Raw genomic sequence first — 27,514 nt, 5'->3', positions numbered from 1 at the left:
GTGCATTTCATTTATAGACTTCTGGTTTGGGATAATCGTAAAGTGACTGACTGTCCAAAACTGAACAGAAACATATGAAGCACTACCCCCCAAGATACTTTTGAGTTTCCTGGTAACCTTCTCTATCCAGTTAAATGGAACTTTATAACAATTACGAAATGCATGTTAACTTCCAGACAAAACTACCATTGAAAACAGACCAAATGTCAGTGGAAACTTCGTTTTGTCCGAATAACAAATCTACATTGCCCCTCTATGAAAATTTGGAAGGAAATAGTTTTAATGCAGAATAAGAAAACTGACCTTTACATATTCACAATTTGCGTTCTTATACATAATCCTAATATTTTTTAAGGACAACTCTTGTAAGAACATCAATAAACTAGTGAGAGGTATTTTACAAAAAAACCTTGTATTATTTTGAAAATAAAACTGGTGGAATGCACACGTTGCCTTAGCTGTCATTCAGTTAGGTTCTGACATTAGGTTCCTCTGTTAGAAAATGGACAACATACTGTCATTATCCTAAAAAGGTGGCTGGCCAAGGATCACATAAAAGGAAAACAAGTCCACATGTATTATATTTACAACTCTTCAAACAATGGCATACTGCTCATACAAAAGATCCCTAATTTTATAGAAATCTTCACAGAGACAGCCTTCCAAGCCAATACGTCCAGTTTCAGTCTGCAAAAAAAGAGAGGAAAAACACCTGTTTACTCACTGGATTGATTGAGGAAAGATTTGCTACATCACCAGCATTGAACACACACACATGCACTTACCCTGCGAACAGCCACCAAGTTGTTACAAACAAGGACGCCACCCACAAATTCTGCTTGAATTCCTTCTCGCAAGAGAACCTGCTTAAAATCAGACAATCTCGGCTCATTCATGAAGACAGACTGATGTCCAGGAACCTTTTGAAAAGAAGATTTTAAAAAAGAGTACATGAGGTCCGTACACACTAGACAGTCTCTAAGTAAACTTTCTCTAAAACTTCTGTTTGCTTAAAGTCAATGCTTTTGTGTATGTCTTTGTGCAAATGAGATTTTAGACGAAGAGGAATTGTGCTCTGCAGCAAAGACTAGTATGGATGCAATTTGTTCAAAACATACAAGTCAGTGCGGAAATAACTTTATGTAAGTGGTTAAAATTCATCTTCAAATCAATGGGGTTATGAAAAACGAAAGCTCATTAACAAGGCAGAGGGAATATTCCTTCCCAGACATCAATGCACGCACGTGGAATTTCTCCAAAACGATCCATTTTACAGGGGACGCAACTACTGGGATAGTATCTAGCAAGAGGCCTCAGACACTTCTCAGCTGTGTCAACTGGAACAGCTCAATTCTGTTTTTAGACATGACCTTGTGCATAGAAAATATAACGCTTCACCATTTAAGACCGAGCTTAGGGATGGGCGAGTGAGTTGTCTGGGGCGCCACATCCCACCTGCAAAGCAATCTAATCTGGCTTATAACAATCCTTGAAAACAGCAATCAAGGTGCAGCAAAGCAATTTGCCCCAATTCTACTGGGGAGGAAAACATTGGCAGTTCTTTGTTTAGAGGAAACAGAAAGACTGCCAATACAAAGCCACAGTCTAACAAAGCCACAAAATGATACAAGTATTTTCCCTGTAGCAAACATGTGCCTATACAACAACCACAAAAGATATCCAGCTCTTGAGGAATAGAACAATGGTTTTCTTTGAATGCATGACCCAAATCCTAAACCAGTAATAATTATCTGACAAAGGAGAGACTTTCCTACCTCGTTTGGCGGCAAAGGTTCCAGAGTTGGGATGATCTCGCTTTCCTCACATATTTCTTTATCATCATCTCCGAAGAGGCTCTTTATGGCCTTCTGCTGGGCAGCAACACTAGAATCTGAAGAAGGCGCGTCAATTTGCATTTCCGCATCATCTCCGTCATCACGCAACTCCCCTTCTTCCAAAATTACCCCGGTGTCCACTTTCGATACCCGCATGTCCAGGACTCCATCAATCCATGCCAGTTCGGCATCTTTAGCTTTACAGAACTGGAGGGAGCTGACTAGCGAATCCTTTAACCGGACCTAATCAGAAATGGGGGGGAAAGGCATTAAAAGATAATGGGACACTTTGAGAAGTGACTGTAAAGGTAAATAAATGATGGCACCAAAATCATAGCTGTTTTATAACTGGGGAGCTATTGTGAGGGCAACAAATGAAGAAATATGTTTAGCATATGTTTAGCAAATATGTTTAGCAGCCTGGATAGGAACTTGAATAGCTGGAAAATGATATGTGATTCTTTGGTAATGATGCTCTCCTTAACAGATGTTTGGGTCAAACAGAAGCAAGTATGTAAACACTCATGCAAACAAGTATGTAAATCTTGGTTGTCTATATTCATTTTCTGGTGATAGATGCTTTGGAGATATGCAATGTGGGGAAAATAGCCTGGCAGCAGGTCATATATTTCATTCAAAAGCTACCCTGTTTCTATGGGTATCGGTAAATGAGGAACCATTAATATTTACCAGCTAGTCCTCCTACAGTTTAGGAGTTGAACAAAATTTTAGGGCCTTATTTGTGCCTGATTTTTCCAGTTGTGACAGCCAGCTCTGAGACAATAGGATAGATTGAGGAAAGTCAGGAATATCAATGACCCTCAGCTCCTTAAGATGTCAGACTGCAAGATTCAACCCGTTGTATACTGGGGTAAGGCTGACCGCTGTGTAGTAGATGCAACCACCAACTACTACGCAGTTATATTAATCCAGTTCCCAATCCTGATCCCTGACTCCTGTAGGCCCAGTTTGATTATTATGAAGAACTGTCAGTTTGGACAACTATAGGCCCAGCTACAGTGGACATGAAGTCAAACAGAAGCATCCTAAATCATGTGACCTCAGGTGCTCATCAGAGAAGTGGTGAAGGCCATGTGAAGGCGATAACAGAGCAGTCTGGCTGATTAGGGGGCATATTCCTGCAATACAATTGATGAGGTAAGCATAACAAAGTTTCACAAGCGTGAGTTGACTGCATAATGAACCCAAATGACCTTGCAGGCTGGGCTGGTGATGACCACAGAACAGACAATTACGAGAGGAATAAACAAGGAAAGGAAGGAGCTTTTTTGGAAAAGGTCAATCATATTGATCTTCCAAAACAACTGGAAAACATATTTTGCTAATTAGAAAGGGGAAAGTTGTCATTTCTAAGCACAGTGCACAATGCAGCTGTTGCTTTTGGTGTAAGGCTTCTTTGCTCTCATTTTTAATAACAACCTTTACAAATTCTCAGTAGCAGCTTCCAGTTTTCAGCCTTTCATGCCTCATGACATACTTTTTCGTTTTTTTAATGTTTTTTCATGACTAGTTTTCCAAAGCTGTTAAAATCTGGATGACATATTATTACTTATTTTACAAAACTTATATCCCACCTATCTGCCCTCATCAGAGCCAGAAAGGCCGCTAATAGATTGACCATCAGCTTTTGCCATCTGGCAGGGGCTCATGGGAACTGTAGTCCAGAGGCATCTGGAGATCCACAGTTTGGCCACCCCTGGTTTCGAATGTAGAGCAATTCCGGAGTCTTAGCTTTTAACTATGTCATTGGGAGGCAATTGTATAGGTTATTGTGTGCCTTTGTTCAACAAAGCATCTTCTGATTTATTTGCAGTCCTATAATCTTGTCTTTCTTTATGTGTTCTATTCATGTGTTTTATTCATGTTTATTTTAACTGCTTTAACGATTTACATTGTGATTGTTATGTCATTTCCATAGTCTGTTCCACATAATATATTTCTGGTAAGGCCTCGAAGGAGGAGGAGCATGTCTCATGGCTTAAATGCCACTCAGAGCTTATCACCCACTCAGGGCAGCTGTCCTGCCCCAGTGCCTCTTCCTTCAACTGGCTTGCCTGTCTGTCCAGCAGCCAGCCAATCATCTTCCATCCCCCACCCCTGACCATCCTCTCTCTTCCTTCCACTTCCCTCTGAGGCTCAGAGGCTGCAGGTCCCTGCTGCGTGAGAGCTGTCTCTGCCAGTCAGTCTCCGAACAGCTTCCTGCAGCCTTTCCAGGTACTGGGGGGAGGGGGAGGCCATCCACAGAGTTCTTCCACTCCACCCCCCTAATCTAGTGCCCATGTTATTCCTGAATGCAATGGGCTTCGCCCCTAGTTTTGATTATATTATTGATTCTGCGTTCCTAAATGGTCAGAAGAAATTAGGAAGCAGGTTTTCAAGAGAGTGAGAGAAAGCCTTCTCTGCTTACAGCAGGCAGAGGCTACTTGAGGTGAAAAGGCAAAGAGAGAAAATTAAGAGACCACTATTAACAGACCATTCCTGTACCCTATACCAGGGGTCCCCACTGTGATTCCCATGAAGTGCATTTAGAGAAGGGGCAGGGCCAAGAGGAGCTTTTCCTTAGAACGGGTTCTGATTGGTTACATAAGACTTGATCACACAGGCAGCAGCTGCCACCACAGAACAAGTATGGCTGTATGATTGAAAGTAAGCCGTACCAGCCATATTGTGGCTGGCTCTGCTTCCTGCACCAGCCATTTTGTGGCCACACTTTTGTAGCTGTGCCAAAATTCCAAAGGGACCAGCAGGTTCAAAAAGGTTGGAGTCCTCAGGCATATACAATAAAACCAGCTTACAGGTGAATAAAAAGGCTCATGTAATCATGTGGTTACATGTGGAACAGCCTCTAGTGGCGCAGAGTGGTAAGGCAGCCGTCTGAAAGCTTTGCCCATGAGGCTGGGAGTTCAATCCCAGCAGCCAGCTCAAGGTTGACTCAGCCTTCCATCCTTGAGAGGTCGGTAAAATGAGTACCCAGCTTGCTGGGGGGGGGGAGGTAATGACTGGGGAAGGCACTGGCAAACCGCCCCGTATTGAGTCTGCCATGAAAATGCTAGAGGGCGTCACCCCAAGGGTCAGACATGACTCAGTGCTTGCACAGGAGATACCTTTACCTTTAATCATGTGATAAGAAACCATCTTCTCTGAATCAGCCTACAGGTCACGACAGTTTGAGCAGTGGATCTAATGACCTACTTGCTTGGAAATAATTGGTATTTGCCCCTGAAGGAGTTTGTTCAAAATATCATCATAACTCTCCATCCCCTTCCTTAGTTCAAGCATCTTACCTGGTATATGTGAGTCTCGCTCGTTGCATCTACTGTCTCATGCAGTTTGGGCGTATAAACTTTAATGTCCTTTCCACCAAAAGCTCTACAAGACTCTGCAAGATCCTGACTGGCCTCAGGTGGCCCATGCACAATGACCAGCTGCCGGGGCTTCATCTGATTAATGATTTTTTTAATGGAATCCCCATCTGAGCGTCCCTCATAGTCTATGTACGTAACCCGGGATCTAAAATGCAATGCGAAGGGGATAAAAGGCTCAGTGATCGATGGATTAGATAGCTATACTGAAACTGCAAACAACAAAGATCATATAAGTACGTGCAGCAAAAATGTTACTGTTTTTGCTGCAAAAGCTGGATAGCGACTGTTCAAGTACAGCAAAATGTACAAAGTGGTCCTTTGGGAATGGTTTGACTGCTGCACAGTACCAGGCTAACTTTACTTCACATACAGAACAAAACAATTTTAATATTTTAGTTCAACAAAAAGGCGATTCTACTGTCATGTGTTATGCACACTCAAACAAAAGCCTTGTTTTGTCAATTTTTTACAAACTTTTTAAGGATGGCAAAAATAGAGAAGGAGTGTTATTATGGCTATTAAATATTTCAACTTCCAAAGAATGTATTAATGTAAGCAAACCTAATTTAAAGAGTCCTATGAAGATAACGAGGAAAGTTTTCTTATGAAGCACAGCAGGAGGTTAAAGATAATTTGAAACCAAGGAATACATGGAAGTATTTTCTGATGAAAGGAAGTAAGTTCTGGGGTTCCCCATGGAGATGTGTATGGATAAGTGCAATTGAAACATTTTCACAACTTATCTGTGGATCATGGGAAAACAGTAGGATACCCAAGTGTGCAGATAATCAATTGTTCAGGAAGACAGAACACCAGGCAGACCAAGGACCTCTCTGAATCGTATACAATGGGGCCAAAAACCCTGACTGGGTCTTAATTGTAAGAAACTTAGAACCATCTAGAGGCCAGAATGGAACTCTCACTGATAACATCGGCTTAGTACACAGCTAAGTCACAAAGTATGTGAATTCAATGGCAGGAATTATTTATACAAATAAAACACAATGGATTGGCCCCAACTAAATTTTCTAACGGTGGCATATAACTTTCCTGCCTTTCTGCTCCCAAAGACTTTGATAAATGCTGATCCTTGGGGAAAAAGGTAATCTAAGGAATGATACGGTGTGTGTGGGAAGTCTGATGCACAAGGAGGAAAATGGCAGAAACTGCCAATTAGTCTGGATCCAAACTACTGTGTCACAATCTTATCATTCACTTTGTGCTGAGACTTTTGGGTTTCTGGCATCAAGATGTATCTTTCCTCAAAATCACTTTGTCAGTTTATTGTTGTCTGTAGGCAAATAGGATCGTCTCCTCATCCCTCTGATTAACCTTCTAATAATGGCATTATCAGAAAGATTTCTTGCCTCTTCCTTGTTAAAAGAAATCCTGGAAATATATTCACAGTTTTATTGTGCATTTCCTGAAGATTTTCTTGCATATGGTTTTTAATATGTTGTGATGGTATTTTATTATACCTGTACATTTTTTTAATATAAGCTTGCTTTAAACAGGACTGAGGTTTTAGCATGAGTGCAAGCTTTAAAATGATTAAAATAAAATAAAATTCTGATCATCTGAAATAGTGAATGTACTGCACGCTTGCTGATATAAACAAGAACATGGCTTTCCAGATGCAACTAATCTCAACATACTTGTAAAGGGACATTTTTATCAGCCAAGGGAGACCAAACAGCCTCCTAAGATATTGGGGGAACCAGGTTTATTTTAAGCCATAAACCTTCCTCTTAGATACCAGGGGTTCTAAAGGCAGCAAGGGTCTAGGCCAGGGGTAGTCAAACTGCGGCCCTCCAGATGTCCATGGACTACAATTCCCATGAGCCCTTGCCAGCAGGACCGCAGTTTGACTAACCTTGGCTAAGCTTTGGTTTTGCTGCTGTGACGTAAATTTTGTGATGCACAAGTAGAACATGGAGATGAACAACAAAGAAGATTAGTTTCCATGAATAAGTCAGCAGCACAATACTCCAGACAGATAAAAGAGAAACCTGGCCGAGGCATATTAATTTAGAAAGTAGTTTCAATTTTACACACAACTATACATGCACACATGATTCCACCCAAACCAGCCTGCCTTTTCCCAAGAGGCAGACTAAATGACACAAGGTCTGCTCATTGCCAGACGCAGGCCTAATAACCGAGTATTCTCTTCTCTGTCAGATGTAGAGCTATACCGCACTGCCACATTACCAAGCAGGGGTGCTTTCACTCTGTTGCTTCTGTCCCTGAACCAAACTGGAGTTCTCACTACTCTCTCTGAGGCCGAACTCACCTGTACACCTTGATGTGGTTCCAGTTTGGTGTAGTGGTTAGGAGTGCGGACTTCTAATCTGGCATGCCAGTTTCAATTCTGCACTCCCCCATATGCAGCCAGCTGGGTGACCTTGGGCTCGCCATGGCACTGATAAAGCTGTTCTGACCGAGCAGTGATATCAGGGCTCTCTCAGCCTCACCCACCCCACAGGGTATCTGTTGTGGGGAGAGGAAAGGGAAGGTGACTGTAAGCCGCTTTGAGCCTCCTTCAGGTAGGGAAAAGCAGCATATAAGAACCAACTCTTCTTCTTCTTCTCTTCATATAAGAACCAACTCTTCTTCTTTTTCTTCTTCTTCCCCTCCAATATTCCACCCCCCTTCTCAAAGATGACTGGATGCTGGAGTAGCACTCCCATAGGCTCAAGTGAGTGGCTGTTTTCCCATCCATGACAATACTCACTTTATTTCCATTGATTCTGTTGCTGAAATACACTTAGTCGGAACATCTGCTAAATCCTGATCCATAGGCTCTTCTCCATTTGTGAGCCCAGATTCTAGTTTGTTCTTCTCTTCTTCTGTTGCCTGGAGTTCTGGAACAAGGAAATCCTCAGGTCTAAACGAAGAGGAAGATTATTATTAAATTAGGAAGATTTTAGGAAACAGGATAGTGAAGGAAGGTGATATGGATAAATAAAACTATTAGATTTGCAGAACCATCAACAGTAATACCATCAAAGCTCAAAAACCAAGAAAAGCACAAATGGAGTTTGCAAATACAGCCTATTTAGGTTTGAAACTGCCTCCAGAAGGTCACCCAGCTGGTGACCAAGGCCTGGGAGGGAAGGGGGGGTGAGCCCTGGCCTCACCGGCATGGAGGGGGGGACAGAGAAGGACACGACCCCCACCAGCGCTCCCCCCACCCCAAAAAGGCCTGCTGCGGCCTCTCTAGGCCTCAGCGGGCCTGCCTGAGTCGGGGGGGAGGGAGTCTCCACCTGCTCTCCTCCCTGCCCCGAAAAGGCCCGCTGCAGCCTCTCCAGGCTTTGGCAGGCCTGCCGGAACTGGGGAAGAAGGGAATCCCCACCAGCACTCCCCCCCCCCCCCATGGGCTTGGGGGGGAGGAGAGAAAGCTAGTGCCCGTTGTATTTTTAATTACAACGGGCTTTTTTGCTAGGGTATAAATAACTGCATGAGACTGCAGCCTAACTAAAACAAAAAAGTTCAAAGAGCCCTGGATCGATTATATACTATACATTTCAAACGAGCTTTTAAATTTCACACCTGCTCTTAATCCTAGCTGCTAGTATGTTTCATGAGGTACCCAACTGTTAGGTTTCTCTATATTTAAAAATGTCCATACCCTCTATCTGCAGAAATTTACACACACACACAAGCAACATCTTTTTTCCTTGGCACCCACATACTTGATGATCTCTCCATATTCATCCCATTTAATTCTCTCTTCTGGAGCCGGGAACATAGGATAAGACTTTTTGGCCTGCTTGAAGAAGCTTCCTTTCCGGTTACCTTCACCTTTCATCATCAGATCATGTTTAGTTTTATGAAGAGATGGTTGATCAATGTCCTCCTCTGCATCACTCTCATCACTGGAATCAATATCTGCTCTACAAGGGGAGTCCAAAACAGATAATAGTTACACTTCTTTCCTACTCTTCCTTTAGAAGCTCAGAGTGGCTGCCATGGGTCTCCTCTCTGGGCAACAATCATGACCACCACCATTTAACTTCAAGCAATGCTATAGTACTGGGAGCTTGCAATATTCACAAAGACCAAAATTCCACGCCATACATGGGATATTTTTGGAACATAGCCACCAAAACAGCAGCCCATACTACATGTCAATACCGCTGTTGTGTATATTAATTGCATATTGTTAGAGGCAGTTGCTACAAATGTAAGGAGAATTAAACTGGCTGAAAAAGCTTCACTTTCACCAACATTTTGAACTTTTTCTAATAGGTGTATTTATTCTCATCACAAGGCAGAGAAATACTCACTCCTTGGACTGTTCCAATTTCTTAGCAGCCTCTTTCTTTTGTTTTTCTTTCTCCAGGTACTCCTCGAGTTCCTTTCCTTCCAGTTTGACCCTTTTCCTCAGCTAAAAGAAAAACACATGCATATGAAAAGATATAAGCAGCAACTGATATGCTCAGAGTTTGCAATGCTCTCTCAACGTTTTCAAACTCATAGTCAGAACTGTACACTCCGCTAAAAACAATGAAGGCTATCCAAGGACACAAATCTGATGATCTATTCTACAATACTTTTAGTAGTTTATATGTGAAATGAAGTATCTATATTCATATTTTGCATTAAAATATCCTTATACATTCCTTCTTTGGACGTTTTAAAGCAAAGCCAGATAGTCTTCTGACAGAAATACTTAAGCAGATTGTAAGCAGAAGGGATTGTGTTTGTGCTTGGCTCTTGTGGCTATTTCCTGCATCATGCAGGGTGATAGACTAGATGACCCCGGAGGTCTCTTCGATAATTCTATGTTTCTATTGTGGTATGTTTTGGGAAACTGGGAGGCTGTTTCAAGGAGTACATTTACATGGACATACTTTGGACTATACGTAAAATGTAATGTATGATTGTTAAGAGACATGAGTTGCAAATGGGTCCACTATACAGACATTCATACTGGGGAGTGAAAATAGCTTGGAGCTCCCCAGCATTTACTGCAACATTGTATCTTAAGCAGTTTGTAATTCTCTGGGGAATTCAAAGTAGAGAGTGGAATGAAAGTGGAGCATTTACCTTTGCATTACAGAAAAGATACAGAGTGGAATGGAAGATTTAATGGTCATTGCTCTTAAATCATTACATTTTGCTTATGCTACTTCTTTCAGTGCTATTACACTTGAAAATTACACCTCATTCAAGCTCCAAAGGTAATATTATCCATCCTAAGTGTAATCACAGAATCATAGAGTTGGAAGGGGCCATACAGGCCATCTAGTCCAACCCCTGCTCAACGCAGGATCAGCCCAATGATTAACAGAGCTTCATTAGAACTCTCTTATGAAAATATTATTTTACCAAGTTCATTCCATGCCCTTAAAGAAGATGAGGGGAACTGTAGGTTTACCATTTATTGTTGGAATAGAGATAGGCATAGTGTCAGCAGTAACATATCCCTTCAACATTTTTACCACAGTTAACATGCAACTTAATAAGACATGTACTTCAATAATGAAGTCTCTATGCATTCTTACCTCTATGTCTATCACTTTTTCAGAGGGATTATCTATCAAGAAGCGTGCTAATGTTCCAGGAGTGGTTCTATATGTCAGAATGATCGAATTTTTGGGATCCTGGCACCACTGTATAAATAGGTCTCTGGAAAATCCACAGTCGAGATCCGGCTGGCTGGCAAGAACAACTTTGGGACTAGGAACTCTAGCTAAATCAGAAAGCCCATGACACAGAGAGAGGTGACGGAACTGAAATGGATTGTTCCTCTTATCTTCAAAACATCTCATGAGTTTGTCACTCATCCATTCCACCTGCAGGGGGGAAAAGGAGGGGAAAATTAGCAGGCAATCCAACCCCTTCATAATTACTCAGTTACTACATCTTCCTGGCAAAGTAAATTGTGATGATAACATCACCCTCTATTGGCTTCTCTACATACAATGTATAAATACAACACAGGAACACGTGAAGATTGTCAAACCAGTGGCCTATATATCCTCCTAGTACTGCCTATTTCAACTGGAAGTGGCTCTTCAAGGTCTTGAGGGGCTTCTCCTAGATTTGCTCCATGAGATCCTTTGAAGTGGAGATGATGAAAACCAAATCCAGCATTTATTTATTTATACTCAATTTATCATCCTCCTTTCTTGCCAAGGACTCAAGGAGGACTACAAAACATGAAAGAAAATTTCTATTCAATAGCACAATGCATCCAATAAACAATGCTGAAGGACCTAGATTTCAGAATTGGGGGGTGGGGGGTGGAATGTATGGCATTTCATAAACAATGCAAACCGTATGTACTACCTACTATTGGCCATTCCTTTATGAACAGAGGATAGCAAATTAAGTGATAAAGAGGAAATGTCCCACATATGCTACTGACTACTTTTCAGCATGGTAGAGGCCAGGGTATGGGAGATTGCAGGGGCCCCTCCACAACCAAGAACTATTGGCATCCTTGAGAATGGGGGCCCTGAGGCGCTGATGGAGGGGGGGGGAACCTGGAAGGTTAAGGAGGGGTTTTAATTTTTTCTTGTTGTTGGATCGAGTCGTTATTTGGTTTTATGGATTTTTAGGGTTTTATGGATTGGGGTTTTATTCTATTGTGACCCGCCACGAGTCGTTTCTGAGAGCAGTGGGTAAGAAATCCAATTATTATTATTAATAATAATAAATAATCATAATAATGTAAGAGTACTGAGATAATGTAAACTCTCCTTGCAATACTGAGGATTCAGCACCATTTCAGTGCCCTCCCTGTAAAATGATACCCCTGGGAAAAAATAGATAAATAAGTATAATACTGTCAAAACAAACCTGGGATTTTGAAAACTCCACAACGTTGTAGCTGACATTGTTCAAAAGTGCTAACGAGTAGACGCCTAAACCTGCATCTTTTGTCCTCCATATTTGATCAAGCAATTGTGCAAGTTCCAAAACTCTGCCTGCAGTGTCCACTGCTATTAAGACGTTTCCATCACCTCTCAGGGTTTCCAAGACGTTTGCTGGAGATACGAAAGCAAGCACGAGCATATTTGCTGAATATGAGTTAATTTAATCATAAGTAACAGAAAAGTTATTTCCTCCCACACACTGAGGATAAACTGAGGATAAACCACTGAGGAGATCAAGGTTGAAGCTCTATTCTTTAGGCAAATTGCAGGCATTTCATGCATTAAAATTCAGCTACCACAACTGATATTAACTAATTGATATCACTATCATTCCAAATGCCTAGCATACAAAACAGCACAAGCCTTCACTACCAGTTTGGTGTAGTGGTTAGGAGTGCTGACTTCTAATCTGGCATGCCAGGTTCGATTCTGCGCTCCCCCACATGCAACCAGCTGGGTGACCTTAGGCTTGTCACAGCCCTGATAAAACTGTTCTGACCGGGCTCTCTCAGCCTCACCCACCCCACAGGGTGTCTGTTGTGGGGAGAGGAATGGGAAGGCGACTGTAAGCCACTTTGAGCCACTTTCGGATAGGGAAAAGCGGCATATAAGAACCAAATCTTCTTCTTCTAATATTTCATATATTTTTTAAAAGGGGTGGGGGAAGAGTTATTCTCAATTCTACATATAGGAAACCATCAACTTATTCCTCCAGTCTTAAAAGCCAAGATTTTTACAGCCTCTAATGCTTGCTGGGATGGCTTGAAGCAGGTTCCCTATGTAAGATGTTTCATAGTGCTGGGGTCCCAATACAGAAGGCCCTGATAATGTCTCCAAATTGATCTCTCTTGAAAAGATGGGACTCAAAGCAGTGGATTTTAATGAGGCATTCATATGGGAAGAGGCAGATAATAACATCTACAAAAGCAATTTTGAAAATCTCCATCTGAGTACTTAAACGGCAATACATCTACTGGCCACGTTGTATTGATTTTGCTAAAGAGAACAAATAATGGTTTTCTTCTTAAAAGGCACGGGTGGACTATGAATCCTCCCGATTATAGCTGTAAACATTTCAAGCTCTTCATTTTCTGGACAACTGTTCAGCCGGGGGGGGGGGGGGGGGAGTGAAGAGACTGACTTGCGATCCCATCAAGAAAACCAGCTGCCTGCCCATTTTCATGTAAACCATGTGCACTACACAGAAGCCGAAATTTAAAATTCTATTACAAACAGATATTTCCCCATTATTGGGACTCCAGCTGAAACGGCAAAAATACATACTCAGCAGCTGTTCATCTCTTTGCTTCCGTCTCGGCTGCACATAGGTGGCGTTAAAAGAATCTGTGATGAGCAAGGAGGGCCTGCTTAACATTTCTAAGGAGCATCCATTCAAGTGGCTGAAACAGAAGTTAGATCAATGCCCTGGTTAATTTGAACAAAGAAAAAAATTTGACTACAATTTGCAATAGAAGGGTCTGTTTCAGCAACAGGTATGTTTGTGTTAGAACATATTGATCGATTTTATGGGTTTTTTTTTGTTATTTTTGTTTGATCCAAGATTAATGGAGCAAAGTCATGCAGGCTGAGTTTTACTGTGTCCCTTTTCCGCCAGTAGCCCCTAAAACCTTCAAAAAAAGCCATTGGACCTTCCAGAACAAGTTGCCATGAGGGGGGGGGGGGGAAGCTGTAAGAACTGCATCTGTTAATACAGGATTTGTGGAACCCTCCAACACATTATTAATACTAAGGCACAAATCTGGGGTTTTGCTGGACTTGTGTCTCCTTTCTTGTGCTGAGCATGGCAAGAGCACTGGTTTAAAATTTCCTCTAGATACCCACGGCATACAAACGCGTGTGGCTCAATGAGGGTTACGTTTCCGGGTACAAACTGGGATTCTAAACCAGGGTTTAATCCAGAATTACAACTGGAATTCTAGGGGTCCCAAAATCTTTGTCCAGGATTAAATTAGAATTCTAGCTAGGGGAGAGAGGATGAAGTGCAGTTGAGGCATGTTTTGGGTAAACTTGAGTTGGCTTGAAACCAGGATTCCTCCTTTGTCCTTGTGTGATAAGAAGGAGGCAAGTGCCTGAGCCCAGCAAGAAAACGAATTCAGCGCTTAGTCAGCTTGAAGTGACAGTAAGTGTCATAGCAACTGTGGACAAAATTAGCCACCTAACAGCCACATCATTATCACTTAAACAACAAACAGACTGTCTTTCAGAATACTACAAAGCAAGCTCCTTCCCTAATAAGAATCAATTTCTAAGTTGCTCAGCGTGGCATACATGGTGTTCCCCCTTACACATTTTATTCCCAACAACTCTAGGAGTTAGGTCCACCAGAGAGAGAATGACTGGCACAAGGTCACCTGGGATACTCTAACCACAATAGCACACAGGCTCTGTCCCTTCTCTACTCTTTCCATATATTAGAAATGTTCTTGACCAGACAGGCAAGAGGATATGACAGCTGCCCCCATCTATAGTATCCCTGATCACCTAAAGGTTCAGATTACTTTAAGTTGGTATCATTTATATCAGTAGCAAGGTCCCTATGCTGGAGAAAACACCGCTGGGGTCCTGCTAAGCACTTTGAGAAAGTAAAAAAAGGTTAAAACCTTTTAAAACTTCCCTCTAAAGCATTTAATCACAATGAAAGACAAAATGATTTGGATCCAGCCAACATTCTGCTGACCAAACAGAGGGGCAGTTTTGCCCAGTTCCTCTCTTCATTATTGCCACCAACTCATAAGAACAGAAAAAAGTAAGATGAGCCCTGCTGGATTATACTAGTCCATCTTGTCCAGTAATCTTTTCTCACACAATGGCCAACCAGTTCCTCCAGAGGTCAATAACGTAGCATGGAGGCTGAAGCCTTCCTTTGATGTTCTCTCTTTGCACTGGCCTCTTGTGGCACAGAGTGGTAAGGAAGCCGTCTGAAAGCTCTGCCCATGAGGCTGGGAGTTCAATCCCAGCAGCCGGCTCAAAGTCGACTCAGCCTTCCATCCTTCCGAGGTCGGCAAAATGAGTACCCAGCTTGCTGGAGGTTAAACGGTAATGACTGGGGAAGGCACTGGCAAACCACCCTGTATTGAGTCTGCCATGAAAACGCTGGAGGGCATCACCCTAAGGGTCAGACATGACTCTGTGCTTGCACAGGGGATACCTTTACCTTTGCACTGGATTCAGAGGTTAACTGCCTCTGAATGTGGAGGATCCTTTTAGTGAACATAGCTAATCACCACTGATAAAACCTAACCTCCACGAATCTGTCAAGCTTCATTTAAAGCTGTCTAACTTCTGTGGCTTTTTAGCTACAGAGGTCCCGCTACCCTCCCTCAGCACCAGTTTTTCTGTGGTTGCAAGCTACTGTTTGAGGAACAGGAAGTTAAGGACTAATCCACTAAAGCCAGCAGAAGCATGATTGGATTGAACCCTATATTGGACCCGATCTGGAGTACCTCGCTTCAAAAAGAACATGGATAAAATTGAGAGGTTTCAGAAGAGAGGGACAAGGATGATCCAGGGCCAGGGACCAAGCCCTCTGAGGAAAGGCTGAGGGATTTTGGAATGTTCAGCCTGGAGAAGAGGAGGTTGAGAGGGGGCAAGATAGTTCTCTTAAAGTAGCTGAAAGATTGTCACTTAGAGGAGGGCAGGGAAAAGTTCCTGTTGGTAGCAGAGGATAGGACTTGCGGTAATGGGTTTAAACTACATGTAGAACAGTACCGGCTAGATATCAGGAAAAAAATTTTCACAGTCAGAGTAGTTCAGCAGTGGATTTGACTGCCTAAGGAGGTGGGGAGCTCCCCCTCAATGGCAGTCTTCAACAGATACTTGTTCTGGATGCTTTATGCGTATCCTGCATTGAGCAGAGGGTTAGACTAGATGGCCTGTATGCACCCTTCCAACTCTATGATTCTGTATGTCCCCTTCCAACTCTATGAAGTTTTAACCTCCTCTCTTTACATTTCTCCAATCCCTCCTCCCAGCATGCTTCCTTTTGACATCTGTGTTGCAAAAGTTACCCACTGAAAATATGGCAAATATCAGGTCCCATTGTGTTTCATCTTTAGAATATATAGAGACAGCAGAGTATTATGAAAAAGTGGAACTATCAGGACTAGCTGCCCTTTTGTAAGATCAGCCGCAAACATTCCTAAACTCAAAAACAGCACTGCAATAAAACCCCAAACAAGCAAATTTTAGAACATCATATCTTCCTATAAATAAATCTCAATCTATTTTTTTCATGCAACTGTCTCCATCCCAATTTAGGTATCTACTGCTGTGATTTAGAAATATGCTGATTTATTTCAAGAAGAGCTAAAATACAATACTGTAAGTAGAGAGCTGCTTCCCCCATCCTCCATCAAAATGACAGTTTTTTTTAGCATGAGATTTAAGGAAATTGGTGTTTAGGTGATTTATCTGTCATTTCTTGCACACAGCTTGCATGTAAGCATTAGTGACTGGAGAACAAAGAACTGCATGCTGCACTCCAGACCATCTAAATGCACTCCCACCCTCAGCAGGGTATCTCACACTTTTTAAACCCCAAGTCTCCAAACAGTCTTGCAAGCTATAGTTTGGAGCAGCTATATCTACACCCTCATCTATCCAAATTCTACTCACTGTACAAAAATCCTTGCCATATGCAAGAACTCACTGAACTGTGGCAATTTTCAAGTTTGTCACTCTAGGCTGAGACTGGGGCTGGAAGATCCTGCCCCATCCCCCCTTTCCCATGGTAGCTACCATGGAGGATGCATCAGATCTACCGCCAATAACTGTTGGGACTTCGGATGGATGGGATGTTGTGTCTGTTTTTACCTGTTGCCAGTTTGAAATTTAAGGGAAATGGGAGATTGGTTTTATATTGTTGTTTTATGGGGGTTTTATATGTAAACTGCCACAAGCCAGTTTGCTGAGAGTGGGGGGTAGGGGAGAGAAAGAGAGAGAGAGTGAGCGAAAGAAATGCATGCATATTCACTCTGCTATGGGATCTTGGTTGCTGACCTTTGGCATTCTCACATGCTTAACCTAACCTACCTCACATGTTGGTTGTGAGGATAAAACAGGGCAGGGTGTATCATGTACACCACCCTGAGCAAGGCCCTTGGAGGAAGGTCAGAATAAAACTGCACTAGTAAATACATTAAAACAAACCTGTGCCAAATAAGAATCACCTCTACACAACCAGACACAAAGCTTTTCCCAAATTGAAATGAGTCATTCCCCCACATTCCTAAGTCCATGACAGTGTGCTTATGCTTATACATTGACTATAAGAACATCTGTGCACTAAGTGGCAAGACAGCATTAACTACAAGGCCAAAGAAATCAGAAACGGCAACACCAACAATGTACATACATCTCCCTCTTGTGGTTGAAGTCAACAGCATAAACTATCTCTTCTTCTCCATCTTTAACTATTTTCCAAATTGTGCCTCCAATCATGTGGCCTGCTGGCAATGGAGTGATGGATAAGCCATGCCCTTTCCCTAAGAAAGTAAGATCAGAACGTTAACACAGTCCGTCATCCCCAAAGCAGGAAAAGCACTGCAAGAATGCCAGAGTTACTGAACTAAGAACCAAAATGTTAAGGAATTCAGACTTCAAGGGCCACGTAGTCCTCTGCCCGAAATTGATGTAAAAAATATTATCAGATATGAAAATGTACAACATTTATTACAAATTCAATATTTACAAACATTTATTACAAATCCAGATAGCTCATACGGCCTGCCCCAATGAGAACTTAATGAGGATGCTGCCAACTGTTGGTCAATTTAATAGTTTAATAATCAAATAGTTTAATTGTTTTAACTGTGTTCATGGATTTAATTGTTGTATTTATTAGTGTTGTAAACCGCCTTGGGATACAGTACCGACAGGGGCAGTCTAGAAATTTAATAATAATAAATAAAAATAAAAAGCTATTCTTTGACCACCAAGGAAGGGCAACTGGCTGAAATGCATTTGGCCAGGGTCAATAATTGTCTGCCTTTGGGATTAATGTATTATTTTATTCTGAGTTGAAGCTGTTACTTGGGCCTACATTATGGACAGACCCTGTGAATAGCATCATGAACAGACCCTGTGGTTTGCATCTAACCATGGCCAAGTTTGGTACACTCTTAATGTTAACCACAGCTAGTTCCAAAAAGGGAAGGAGTGGGAGAATCCGTGTATGAGAGGCAGGCAGGAAGGGAAACACTGTCATTAATTCTGAATAAGGCATCCCTCTCCTGCAAGTTTTGCTTTCCATGAATGCAGCATGAGAACAGAAATTAAAAAGTGTGGAAACACAAGGTTCTTTTTAGTACAGTCAACATTTCCTTTAAAGTTGCGCCCATTTCAAAGGGTGACATTCTTAGTATTTTAGGAAGATTTTTCAGCAGGTTAAGACATTTATTTCATTATTTATACAGTTTTTTTCCAGGGCAGATTACCTTTCAAATTGACAATTTGTGAAAATTTTAGCTGCTGTATTTTATCAAAAGCTGCATCCACATCATCCAGAGTAAACAATGTGAAGTCTTCTGTATTGTGGCGTGACTAGTAAAAAACAAAACAGAAACATATTCTTAGATATATTTTGCCAGAACTTAAATTAGGTTTGCAAGAAAAGCAAGCTCCAAATTAACTTTACCTGGTAGAGATCATACATAAACATCTGACCCATTTTGTACACAGGAATAGTTGCATAAATAGCACAGTTCAGCCCCATCTTTCCTACTGCATATGGAAGTGCACCCAAATGTAAAGGATCGGGATGTGAAAGCAGCACTGCATCAACTTGGTGAACATGTCTAAAAGAAAATCAACAGGGAATTGTTGAGAAATTACATCAGTTCGGTGACCTATCAAACAGGTAATTAAGAGAAACACATACAAGTTTAGATTTAGCCCTAATAATGCCACGTTTGTGAGCAGACAACACACTAACTAGAACTCAAACAGACTGGCCCTCAGTGGGGATATGCCCTCCCAAGGAGAGAGGGGAGCACTCCCCCACTGAAGGCCAATTGAGAAGCTTTCCCTGCCTTCCTCCTCACCCTCCTCCTACTTACTCCTGCTTCTGGGCAGTAAGCAGGGCAGAAGAAGAGCCAGCATGGTAAGTTGCCCTGGGGGCACTCCTCACCCAGCTGGGAGTCTCCTGTTCCATGCCCTCCTTGCCTCCAGAAAGCAGCGGGAGGGGGGTGAAGCAATGGGGGTAGGAAGGGGATCTTTTTGCTGCCGCCATATTGATGGATTTTAAAGTCTTTTAATGGGAATTTTAATGGGGTTTTTAAGACATTGTGACCCACCACGAGCTGCTTAGGGAGTGGTGGGAAATAAATTGATAAATAAATAAATAAATCATCAATCAATCTCTTGGTAATCTTCAGACCTAAAAAGCTTTGTTATCATTTCACATCAGAAGAGGTTTTATTGTACAATACAAAATGTGCATGACATTATTCTTGTTGCTTGTTTATATGTTAACTTTATACTATTCAGTAGTCGTTTACTATGTTTCTTAATCAGTTGCTTTCTATACTGGCTCCAATACTCAAATAAAAGGAAATTTTTAAAGCAGTAAGGAAATTATAAGAAACTGATGATAACAAATTAGGTTAAGTTTGAGCAGCTTTCCTTGACTTTTTTACCATTGAGAAACCCCTGAAATATTCTTCAGGCTTCAAGAAATGATACAAGTGGTGCGATCGTGCAGAATATGGTTGGGAAGCATAGCTGTGTACATGCCCACCCAAGGCACCTCTCCTTTCCACCCCCTCTAGGCCCATCAGACATTTTGGGAGGGGGGAGGGTCAACATGACCATATATCACCGTAAGGTAAAGGTAAAGGTATCCCCTGTGCAAGCACCAAGTCATGTCTGACCCTTGGGGTGACGCCCTCTAGCGTTTTCATGGCAGACTCAATACGGGGTGGTTTGCCAGTGCCTTCCCCAGTCATGACCGTTTACCCCCCAGCAAGCTGGGTACTCATTTTACCGACCTCGGAAGGATGGAAGGCTGAGTCAACCTTGAGCCGGCTGCTGGGATTGAACTCCCAGCCTTATGGGCAAAGCTTTCAGACGGCTGCCTTACCACTCTGCGCCACAAGAGGCTCTTTATATCACCGTATCACCCAATAAATGTTTAACACATTTAAAAAAATATATTAAAAATTAATTAGCTCCCAACCATTCAGGAAACCCTTGTAGTGTCATCACTTAAGAAAGCCTGGGTTAGAGGCTAGCATTTTGTTGTGGTTATGATAAGGGTGGTTGACTATATTCATATACTACAGTCCTTCTGACACACCTTTACAAATGTGAGAAACTATGAAATCTTTAGGATTAGATTTTTCTGGCAGCAATAACATCAGCTTGGTGTAGTGGTTAGGAGCACAGATTTCTAATCTGGCAAGCTGGGTATGATTCCCTACTCATCCTCCACATGCAACCAGCTGGGTGACCTTGGGCTCTCCACAGCACTGATAAAACTGTTCTAATCCAGCAATAATATCAGGGCTCTCTCAGCCTCACATATCTCACAGGGTGTCTATTGTGGTGAGAGGAAAGGGAAGGCAATTATAAGTCGCTTTGAAACTCCTACTGGTTGAGAAAAGCAGTATATAAAACAACTCTTCTTCTAACTAGAAAGTGTCGCTTTCAAAGTATAAAAGCCCAAAGGTTGAAAAATAAGTCTCGTTCCTAAATATCTGGGCTATCCCTAAAGGACAACGAAACCCTGAGACCAATCCTAAGCAAGTTTACTCAGAAATAAACACCATCCTATTCAATGGGACTTATTTCACAGTTCCTGGATGAGAAACATGCACTGTGTAAGATCTGAATTACAAGACTTTTTTGGAATTATTTGCAGAGAAACAGTTTTCTGAGTAAAAAAGGCAGGTTGCACTCACTTTCTTAGTGAATCAATGATGTCCATAGAAAAACTCTCATCCCAGCCACAGTCCAGCAGAAAACGAAATTCATCCACTTGAAGCAAATAGCACAGAGCAGATTCTTCTTGCACCCCTGATAGGGTGGTCAGCTTGATAATTGAAGTCATTTTTCTTTCCTTCACAAAAGTGCTCCCCAAAAGTAACTACTGTAAAGAAAATAATGTATTTCTGAAACGTCAGAAAATATTTGTTTTTATTCTATACTCTTAACAGCCTCGATAGTTTTAACATGCAAAAGGTGAAATATTGAAGTAGAGATTCCGCATTTTATTAAAGAGAAGTCTGTATGGCATTTCAGCACACTGGCATATACTGCAGCCAACAGGCCTGGAGCAAAATCCCCTGCCCCTTTAATAGAGGCTTAACAAGGTGCTGTCACTTACCTCCATGCAATAAAATAGTTTGTATACTCATTTCCACATACTATTATACTTTAGGGTGCTTTGGGCTGATTCTGCGTTGAGCAGGGGGTTGGACTAGATGGCATGTATGGCCCCTTCCAACTCTATGATTCTAAGCCTCTATCTATTAAAAGGACATTTTCCTCCAAGTGTGTTGGCAACCCTAGTGGCACAACCAGGGAAAGTTACCAGGTTGCACTTATACAGACAGAAGTAAGGATGATCCTGATTTGCTCAGGGAACTGGTGGCTGGGAATAGGTTTTGCTTGCGTTCCTTTGCTTTTTCCCACATAAGTGAATGTTTGCCATTTGTGCATGTGTAAAATGCGGTGAAGTCACAGCTGATTCATGGCGACCCTAAAGGGGTTTAAGGCAAGAGACTAAAAGATGGGGCTTACCAGTACCTTCTCAACACAGGAACTCTGGAATTCCTTGGTCTCCCATTCAGATTCTAGACAACCCTGCTGAGCTTTCAAGATTTGATGAGATCAAGCTATCCTGGACTATTCTGCCATTTACACCCCTCAAATGCCCTGGCAAACAAGCAAGGCTTGTGCATCCTGAAGATCTCCAAGGAGGGGTTGCCCTCACCTTTTCAGGGAACTCATTCTCCGGAACAGAATCCATGTTAGGAAAGGCCTGGGCTCTGGTAAATACCAGATGGGTCATCCTAAGTGGTATACCACTGGAAGCAGCAGTAGATCTGGAATTGATCATTATACTGTTATACTAATCTACCAATTACTGATTTTAAAAAAAATTCCAAGTCAGCCTTTTGGTAAACAGCAGGAAAAACAGCATGTGTTAGAAGTTCAGGGAAGGAAAATAACAGCTATGTAAACAGGGCCTTGGAAATGTGCACCTTCCTGTCCAGAAGGCAGCTCAACAATATGCTTGGCCTGGGCTCTTCCTAAAAAGATCAGAGAAATGTAGGATCAGGAAAGAACAAGTCTAGTGGGGCATGTTTTGATCATGGTGCTGTGCAAATGCTCCCTTCTCCCCCCAAAGGTGATGTGGTTCGATAGTCAGGAGATAAACACCAGCATGGATGGAAGTCACAGAATCACAGAGTTGAAAGGGGCCATACAGGCCATCTAGTCCAACCCCCTGCTCAACGCAGGATCAGCCCACAGCATCCAAGAAAAGTGTGTATCCGACCTTTGCTTGAAGACTGCCAGTGAGGGGGAGCTCACCACTTCCTTAGGCAGCCTATTCGCCAGACTGATGTTCATTTGGAATGTTCAGAAAGTGGAAAATGGAAAATGTGGAATCTATTACTCATCCCCCATCGCATGCCTTGATACACACGACTGAGATGTCTGTGATACACAGAGTCTTATCCTAAGTATGTTTTCTCAGGGAGCTGAACAGGACCCACTCCTCCGTAAATGCTTATTTGAGCACAGCCACGCCAGCTCACCAAACCAACCATGCAGCTCTGCAAAGACCCAGAGCTGAAACACCCCTCGCCCCCCCCCCCCAATTAAAAGCAACGTGGAAAAGCCGCCTCTGCCCGGTCGACAGGGAAGAATTGCCACACCGATTGAGCCACATCCACCAACAGAGCATGAACTGGCCGGGTTCGCCTCTCCGAGGAGCCTGCTGTAAACACGGAGCTGATGAAAAGGCGGGAAGCCCCGCGAGTCACTGTTGCCCTTACCTGTGCAGCAACCCCCTCGCTAACCCCCGGCCCCTAAACCTACTGAAGGGGAGGGAAGAAAGGGAGGGAGGAAAGGGGGAAGGAGCGCGACCCTCCTCGGCCGCATTCCACCCTTCCTGCCGCCGCCATTTTGGGTCGCGAGGAAGAACCGGCAAGCGCCACTCCGAGGAAGAGGAAAAGCGCCGCTCGCGGGGAGCGAATGGAGACGCGGGCCGTACCATGGGCGCATCTGAGAGGGGGGAGGTAAGAATTGGAGGAAGAGCCGCGCGTTCGTTCATCGCGGCGATTAAGTTTATGCTTCACCTCGCATAGCGTGCATGACGGAGAAAATGAGGGGCCGAAGAAAACAAAAGCCTTGTGTCGTGCTTTCCTTCTCTCCTCTCTCCCCCCGCTCATTTTGACCAATGGTTCCTCCCGACTTCCTACTCTCGGGCCCGCTGCTTGGGTTATTTGCTGCCGGCGCTCTTGGTGGGGGTGGGCTGTGCTTGAGGCTGCGCGTCAGGCCTGGGCAGGTAAGGAAAGGGGGCTTAGAGGGAGAGAAGGGAGCCATGGAGGTAAGGCTGAACGCAGTCTCCAGAATTAAATGCATGCATGCATGGAGTCAAAGCAGGAGTTCTGCTGCCTCCGAGCAGGCGTGCAACGAGCCCAGTAGGCGCCTAAGGAAGCTCTTAAGCCCTCCTTAGCGTCTGGCTTTCCAAGGCACGCGAGTTCTGAATGTGAATGTCCCTTTTAGCCATGGGCTCGTCTTTAGTCGCCGTGGATTTAGCAGGAGTCAGGCCCCCGGTCATTCAAGGTCAGTCTGCTCTGCTCTGATTGGCAGCGGCCGCTGCTGCTGCCGCCTGGGAGTTTGTTTCCTTTGGAAATGCTGGGGATTAAACCGAAGTTCAGCTGTGTGGCGAGTCGATGTAAACGATAGTCTGTTCCCCAAGTCCCGGTATCTAAGCCCGGCACTTTCCAAAGTCCACTATGTGCCCTAGGAAATGGGAGACTTGTGGCACAAATTCTTACTGTAGCGTAAGGGGTAGTCAAACTGCGGCCTTCCAGATGTCCATGGACTACAATTCCCAGGAGCCCCTGCCAGCGAATGCTGGCAGGGGCTCCTGGGAATTGTAGTCCATGGACATCTGGAGGGCCGCAGTTTGACTACCTCTGCTCTAGAGCCCGCCTTGTCAGATATATGTCGTAGACCTCCCTAGGGAGACATTACATGTAACTGAGGAGACGGAATTTCCAGTATAAAATAAATGCTAAAATCAAATCTTGTTTGTCTTTTAAGATTTGGAGGGATTTAGTTCTGCCGCAACAGCTTAATTGGGTGGCTGTTCCAGAATTTGTACTGCAAAACCGTTGATTCAGATTAACTTGGTTTTATTATTGCACTTTAGATTGAGATTTGCTTTAGCTCTTTCTTTTCTACCCACTTATGCCACTTCGTTCCGGTTTAATATAAGTATGTATGTAATCCTGGGCAACATTAGAAGATCTTAATTCTGCCTAAGATAGGATTGGGAGATCTGTGTGGGGACCCAGATGCTTCTCATTACAGTGTTTAGTAGACAGTTATCATGAAATGTGTACTAATTCTGTTCTCTGTATTAGAAGGCATCAAAGTTTACTTATCATTTCAGCCTTAAATGTTATGAACCATAGTAGGAGTATCTATTGTTACAGTCAGTGGCCAAAGTAGTTAAACAACACACAATATAAGCTGAAACATAGAATCCATTGAATTGTATGGAATGAGCATGCATAGTATGATGGAATTCTCTTTACATTTTAAAGCAAGGAGAGAAAATGTACCTTGCTAACATTCTTTAAGTACTTTGATTGTGAGTCCAAAGCAGTAGTAAAAGTATTCTGGAGTAACTAATCTAAGTCATATCAGCATCTTCTTTTCCTTCCTGACACTTATCGTCTGCTTTGCTTTGCTGTTTAGGCAATGTAAATTTCTACACAGCATCTAGCCTGTGTTTTATCCTACAATACCTGGTATGTACTGTATCAGATGTGAATGCAACATCTTTTTCTCATGCCTTGTATTTATTGCTTTAAGTTATACAATCTTACAGAAAAAGCTCACTAGTATTGTGTGGGTTATGGGACCAAGTGGTCTCGCAGGTAGATGGGACCCAGGCCGCATATAGCCTTAAAGGTCAATACCAGTACCTGGTTACCACTGTAACCTGCCACCCCCTTGAACCTTCCCAGAATCAGCCTGTCCGTCAGATGGCCTGTCCGTCTGAGCCTGAGAACCCATCACCTCCCAAGGAAGCCTGTTCCACTGAGAAACCACTCTGTCAGGAACGTCTTCTGGATGTTTTGGATGTTTTGGTTCTGGTCCACCCCTCTGGGGCAAACGAGAACAACTCTGCTCCATCCTCTACATGGCAGCCTTTTAAATACTTGAAGATGGTTATCAGTTCCCCTCTCAGTCACCATCTCTCCAGACCAAGCTCCCCCAACCTTTCCTCATACGTCTTGGTCTCCAAACCCTCATCATCTTTGTTGATGGTCTCCTCTGGACATGCTCCTGTTTGACTACATCCGTCTTCAACTGTGGTGCCCAAAACTGAACACAGTACTCCAAGTGAGGCCGAACCAGAGCAGAGTAAAGTGGTACCATCACCTCCTATGGTCTGGACACGATACTCCATTTGATACAGCCCAAAATCCCATTTGCCTTTATAATTGCACAAGAGACTCTAGTCCAGAAGTGGACAAATTATGGTCTGGGAGCCATCTGGGTCATGAGTATTTACCCCTCAGGCTGCTTAACAATGGGGGCATCAGCTCTCTTCCAAAAGAAGTTCAAGTACTAACTGCCATTAAGAGCTACTGACAGCAGCAGTGCGGAAAAGACCACATTAGTTTTTTTAGCAAGCCAGAACTGATGACCCTGGCATCAGGAAGAGCCACTGTCCAACTGAGAGTCCTCTAAATCAGTGGTCCTCAACGCCCGGTCCGGGGACAGGTACTGGTCCATAGATCAGTTGGTACAGGGTTGCGGCTCCTCCTCGTCCTCCTCCCTGGCTGCTGCCACCGGCTCACCTTTGGTGCTCTCCAGCGACCACTATGGCTGGGGTTCCCCCTCGGCGTGGCACTGTGCAGCTGCTGCTGGCAGCGTCCCTCAGCGGGCAGCAGGAAGTCAGGGGCGCCAGCGGTGAAGCAAGTGAAGCAGAGGCTCAGGTGGTGGTGACATCCCTCAGCAAAAGACTACCCCTCCCCCCGGGCCTCAGTAAAATTGTCAAGCATTGACCGGTCCCTGGTGATAAAAAGGTTGGGGACCACTGCTCTAAATTATGTGGAGATTTAGATGTAGCTTTTTGACCAGCATTTTTTCCACCCCTTCCTGGTTACTTAATGCATGATAAAAAAAATTACAAGTGACTGAAACTATTTATTTATTTAAAATATTTATTACTTTCTTTGATCCTCTTTTCTCTTAGTAATTATGGTGAACATCATCAGTTTTGTGAAAGAATACTGGACCTTTACATTCCTCCCCTTTGGCTTTATAGTGGGATGTTACCTTGACAGGAGGAGTGATGCAAAGCTGACAGCTTTCAGGAACAAGAGCAAATTGTTTCAAAGGTTAGTTATCTGGGATCACCTCAAAGCTGAACAGACAATACTATTTGCAGTTGTATTTGAAATACAGAATGACTACTTTCTGATACATAATATATATAATTCTGAGTGGGTGGGGCGTTGTAGTGGGTAGTGGTTGGAATGCTGGGCTTTGCAGAAACTGAGCTGCTTATCTTTCTTCTGCCGTGTGGCCCGCTGGGTGACCATTTCTGTCTGTTGACTGAATCTGCCTGACAGGGTTGTTGTGAGAATAAAATGGAGAAGGGAAGATCATGTATGCCCTTTTATGCCCCTTGGAGGAAAGAATATGTAAAAATAACCATTAGTATAGAATACCATGTGCAATCCAATATGGCTTATTGAACAGTTTATATTAGAGAAAGGCAGAGAGAAAAGTGCAGAATTGACCTAAGTTCATCCAGCAAACTTCTATGACACGGGTGGCTAGACTGTGGCTTTTCAGGTATGTATAGACTACAATTCCCACGAATCCCTGCATTAAATGTGGTTGGAGAAAAATACATAAGTTTATAAATAAGAGCTGGTCTCTGCACTTGTTTCCAAATTGCTAATCAGAGGAAATTTGAAATTATAAACGGTTGGTTGGGCCAATGGAAATCTCTACTTACCGAAGGGGGACCATTGTTGGCTCCTCCTTCCTTACCACAGTAGACCTGTACCTTTGTGATTTTTAAATTTTCTTTTCATAGGGAATTGAAACCTGGTGAAGAAGTTACGTGGAAATAATGAATGAAGGACATCTAAAGCTTCTGTGTAATTAAACCTGTTTATGTTAA

General features: G+C 43.0%; 2 protein-coding genes across 5 annotated transcripts; one reads left to right on the top strand and one right to left on the bottom strand.

Moving 5' to 3' along the window:
* Positions 1–262: 262 nt before the first annotated feature.
* On the bottom strand, positions 263–23,291 carry CPSF2 (cleavage and polyadenylation specific factor 2). Of its 2 annotated transcripts, none has more exons than XM_077323522.1 (15): positions 23,130–23,291; positions 21,027–21,214; positions 18,764–18,923; positions 18,564–18,669; positions 17,483–17,612; positions 13,393–13,508; positions 12,032–12,219; positions 10,732–11,022; positions 9,511–9,611; positions 8,917–9,117; positions 7,956–8,108; positions 5,141–5,366; positions 1,776–2,078; positions 786–920; positions 263–687 (listed from the first exon to the last, which is right to left on the bottom strand). In XM_077323522.1, the coding sequence occupies exons 2-15, from the start codon at positions 21,173–21,175 to the stop codon at positions 595–597; spliced, it is 2,352 nt and encodes a 783-aa protein (XP_077179637.1). In that variant the 5' UTR covers positions 21,176–21,214; positions 23,130–23,291; the 3' UTR covers positions 263–594. The 2 variants fall into 2 exon arrangements, with proteins under 2 accessions (XP_077179637.1, XP_077179638.1); XM_077323523.1 differs by having other exon boundaries at positions 21,027–21,211; positions 23,130–23,285.
* On the top strand, positions 23,241–27,514 carry NDUFB1 (NADH:ubiquinone oxidoreductase subunit B1). Of its 3 annotated transcripts, none has more exons than XM_077323525.1 (4): positions 23,241–23,372; positions 25,066–25,118; positions 26,576–26,720; positions 27,428–27,514. In XM_077323525.1, the coding sequence occupies exons 3-4, from the start codon at positions 26,581–26,583 to the stop codon at positions 27,462–27,464; spliced, it is 177 nt and encodes a 58-aa protein (XP_077179640.1). In that variant the 5' UTR covers positions 23,241–23,372; positions 25,066–25,118; positions 26,576–26,580; the 3' UTR covers positions 27,465–27,514. The 3 variants fall into 3 exon arrangements, with proteins under 3 accessions (XP_077179640.1, XP_077179639.1, XP_077179641.1); XM_077323524.1 differs by lacking the exon at positions 23,241–23,372 and adding an exon at positions 23,513–23,641; XM_077323526.1 differs by lacking the exons at positions 23,241–23,372; positions 25,066–25,118 and adding an exon at positions 23,526–23,641.

This window comes from Paroedura picta, chromosome 2 (genome assembly GCF_049243985.1).
Source record: "Paroedura picta isolate Pp20150507F chromosome 2, Ppicta_v3.0, whole genome shotgun sequence".
NCBI lineage: Eukaryota > Metazoa > Chordata > Lepidosauria > Squamata > Gekkonidae > Paroedura > Paroedura picta.
The sequence above is the reverse complement of the archived record's forward strand: the minus strand, read 5'-3'. Positions and strand labels throughout refer to the sequence as shown.

What these genes read in the sequence shown, in the direction of transcription:
- CPSF2 (XM_077323522.1), bottom strand. Translation starts at nt 21,175, where the DNA reads ATGACTTCAATTATCAAGCTGACCACCCTATCAGGGGTGCAAGAAGAA. An exon ending in TTCAACCACAAGAGGGAGAT is followed by an intron (nt 13,509 to 17,482) that starts GTATGTACATTG and finishes CTTCTGTTTCAG; the next exon opens with CCACTTGAATGGATGCTCCT. An exon ending in GCGAGACTCACATATACCAG is followed by an intron (nt 2,079 to 5,140) that starts GTAAGATGCTTG and finishes ATTTCTGATTAG; the next exon opens with GTCCGGTTAAAGGATTCGCT.
- NDUFB1 (XM_077323525.1), top strand. Translation starts at nt 26,581, where the DNA reads ATGGTGAACATCATCAGTTTTGTGAAAGAATACTGGACCTTTACATTC. An exon ending in AAGAGCAAATTGTTTCAAAG is followed by an intron (nt 26,721 to 27,427) that starts GTTAGTTATCTG and finishes TTCTTTTCATAG; the next exon opens with GGAATTGAAACCTGGTGAAG.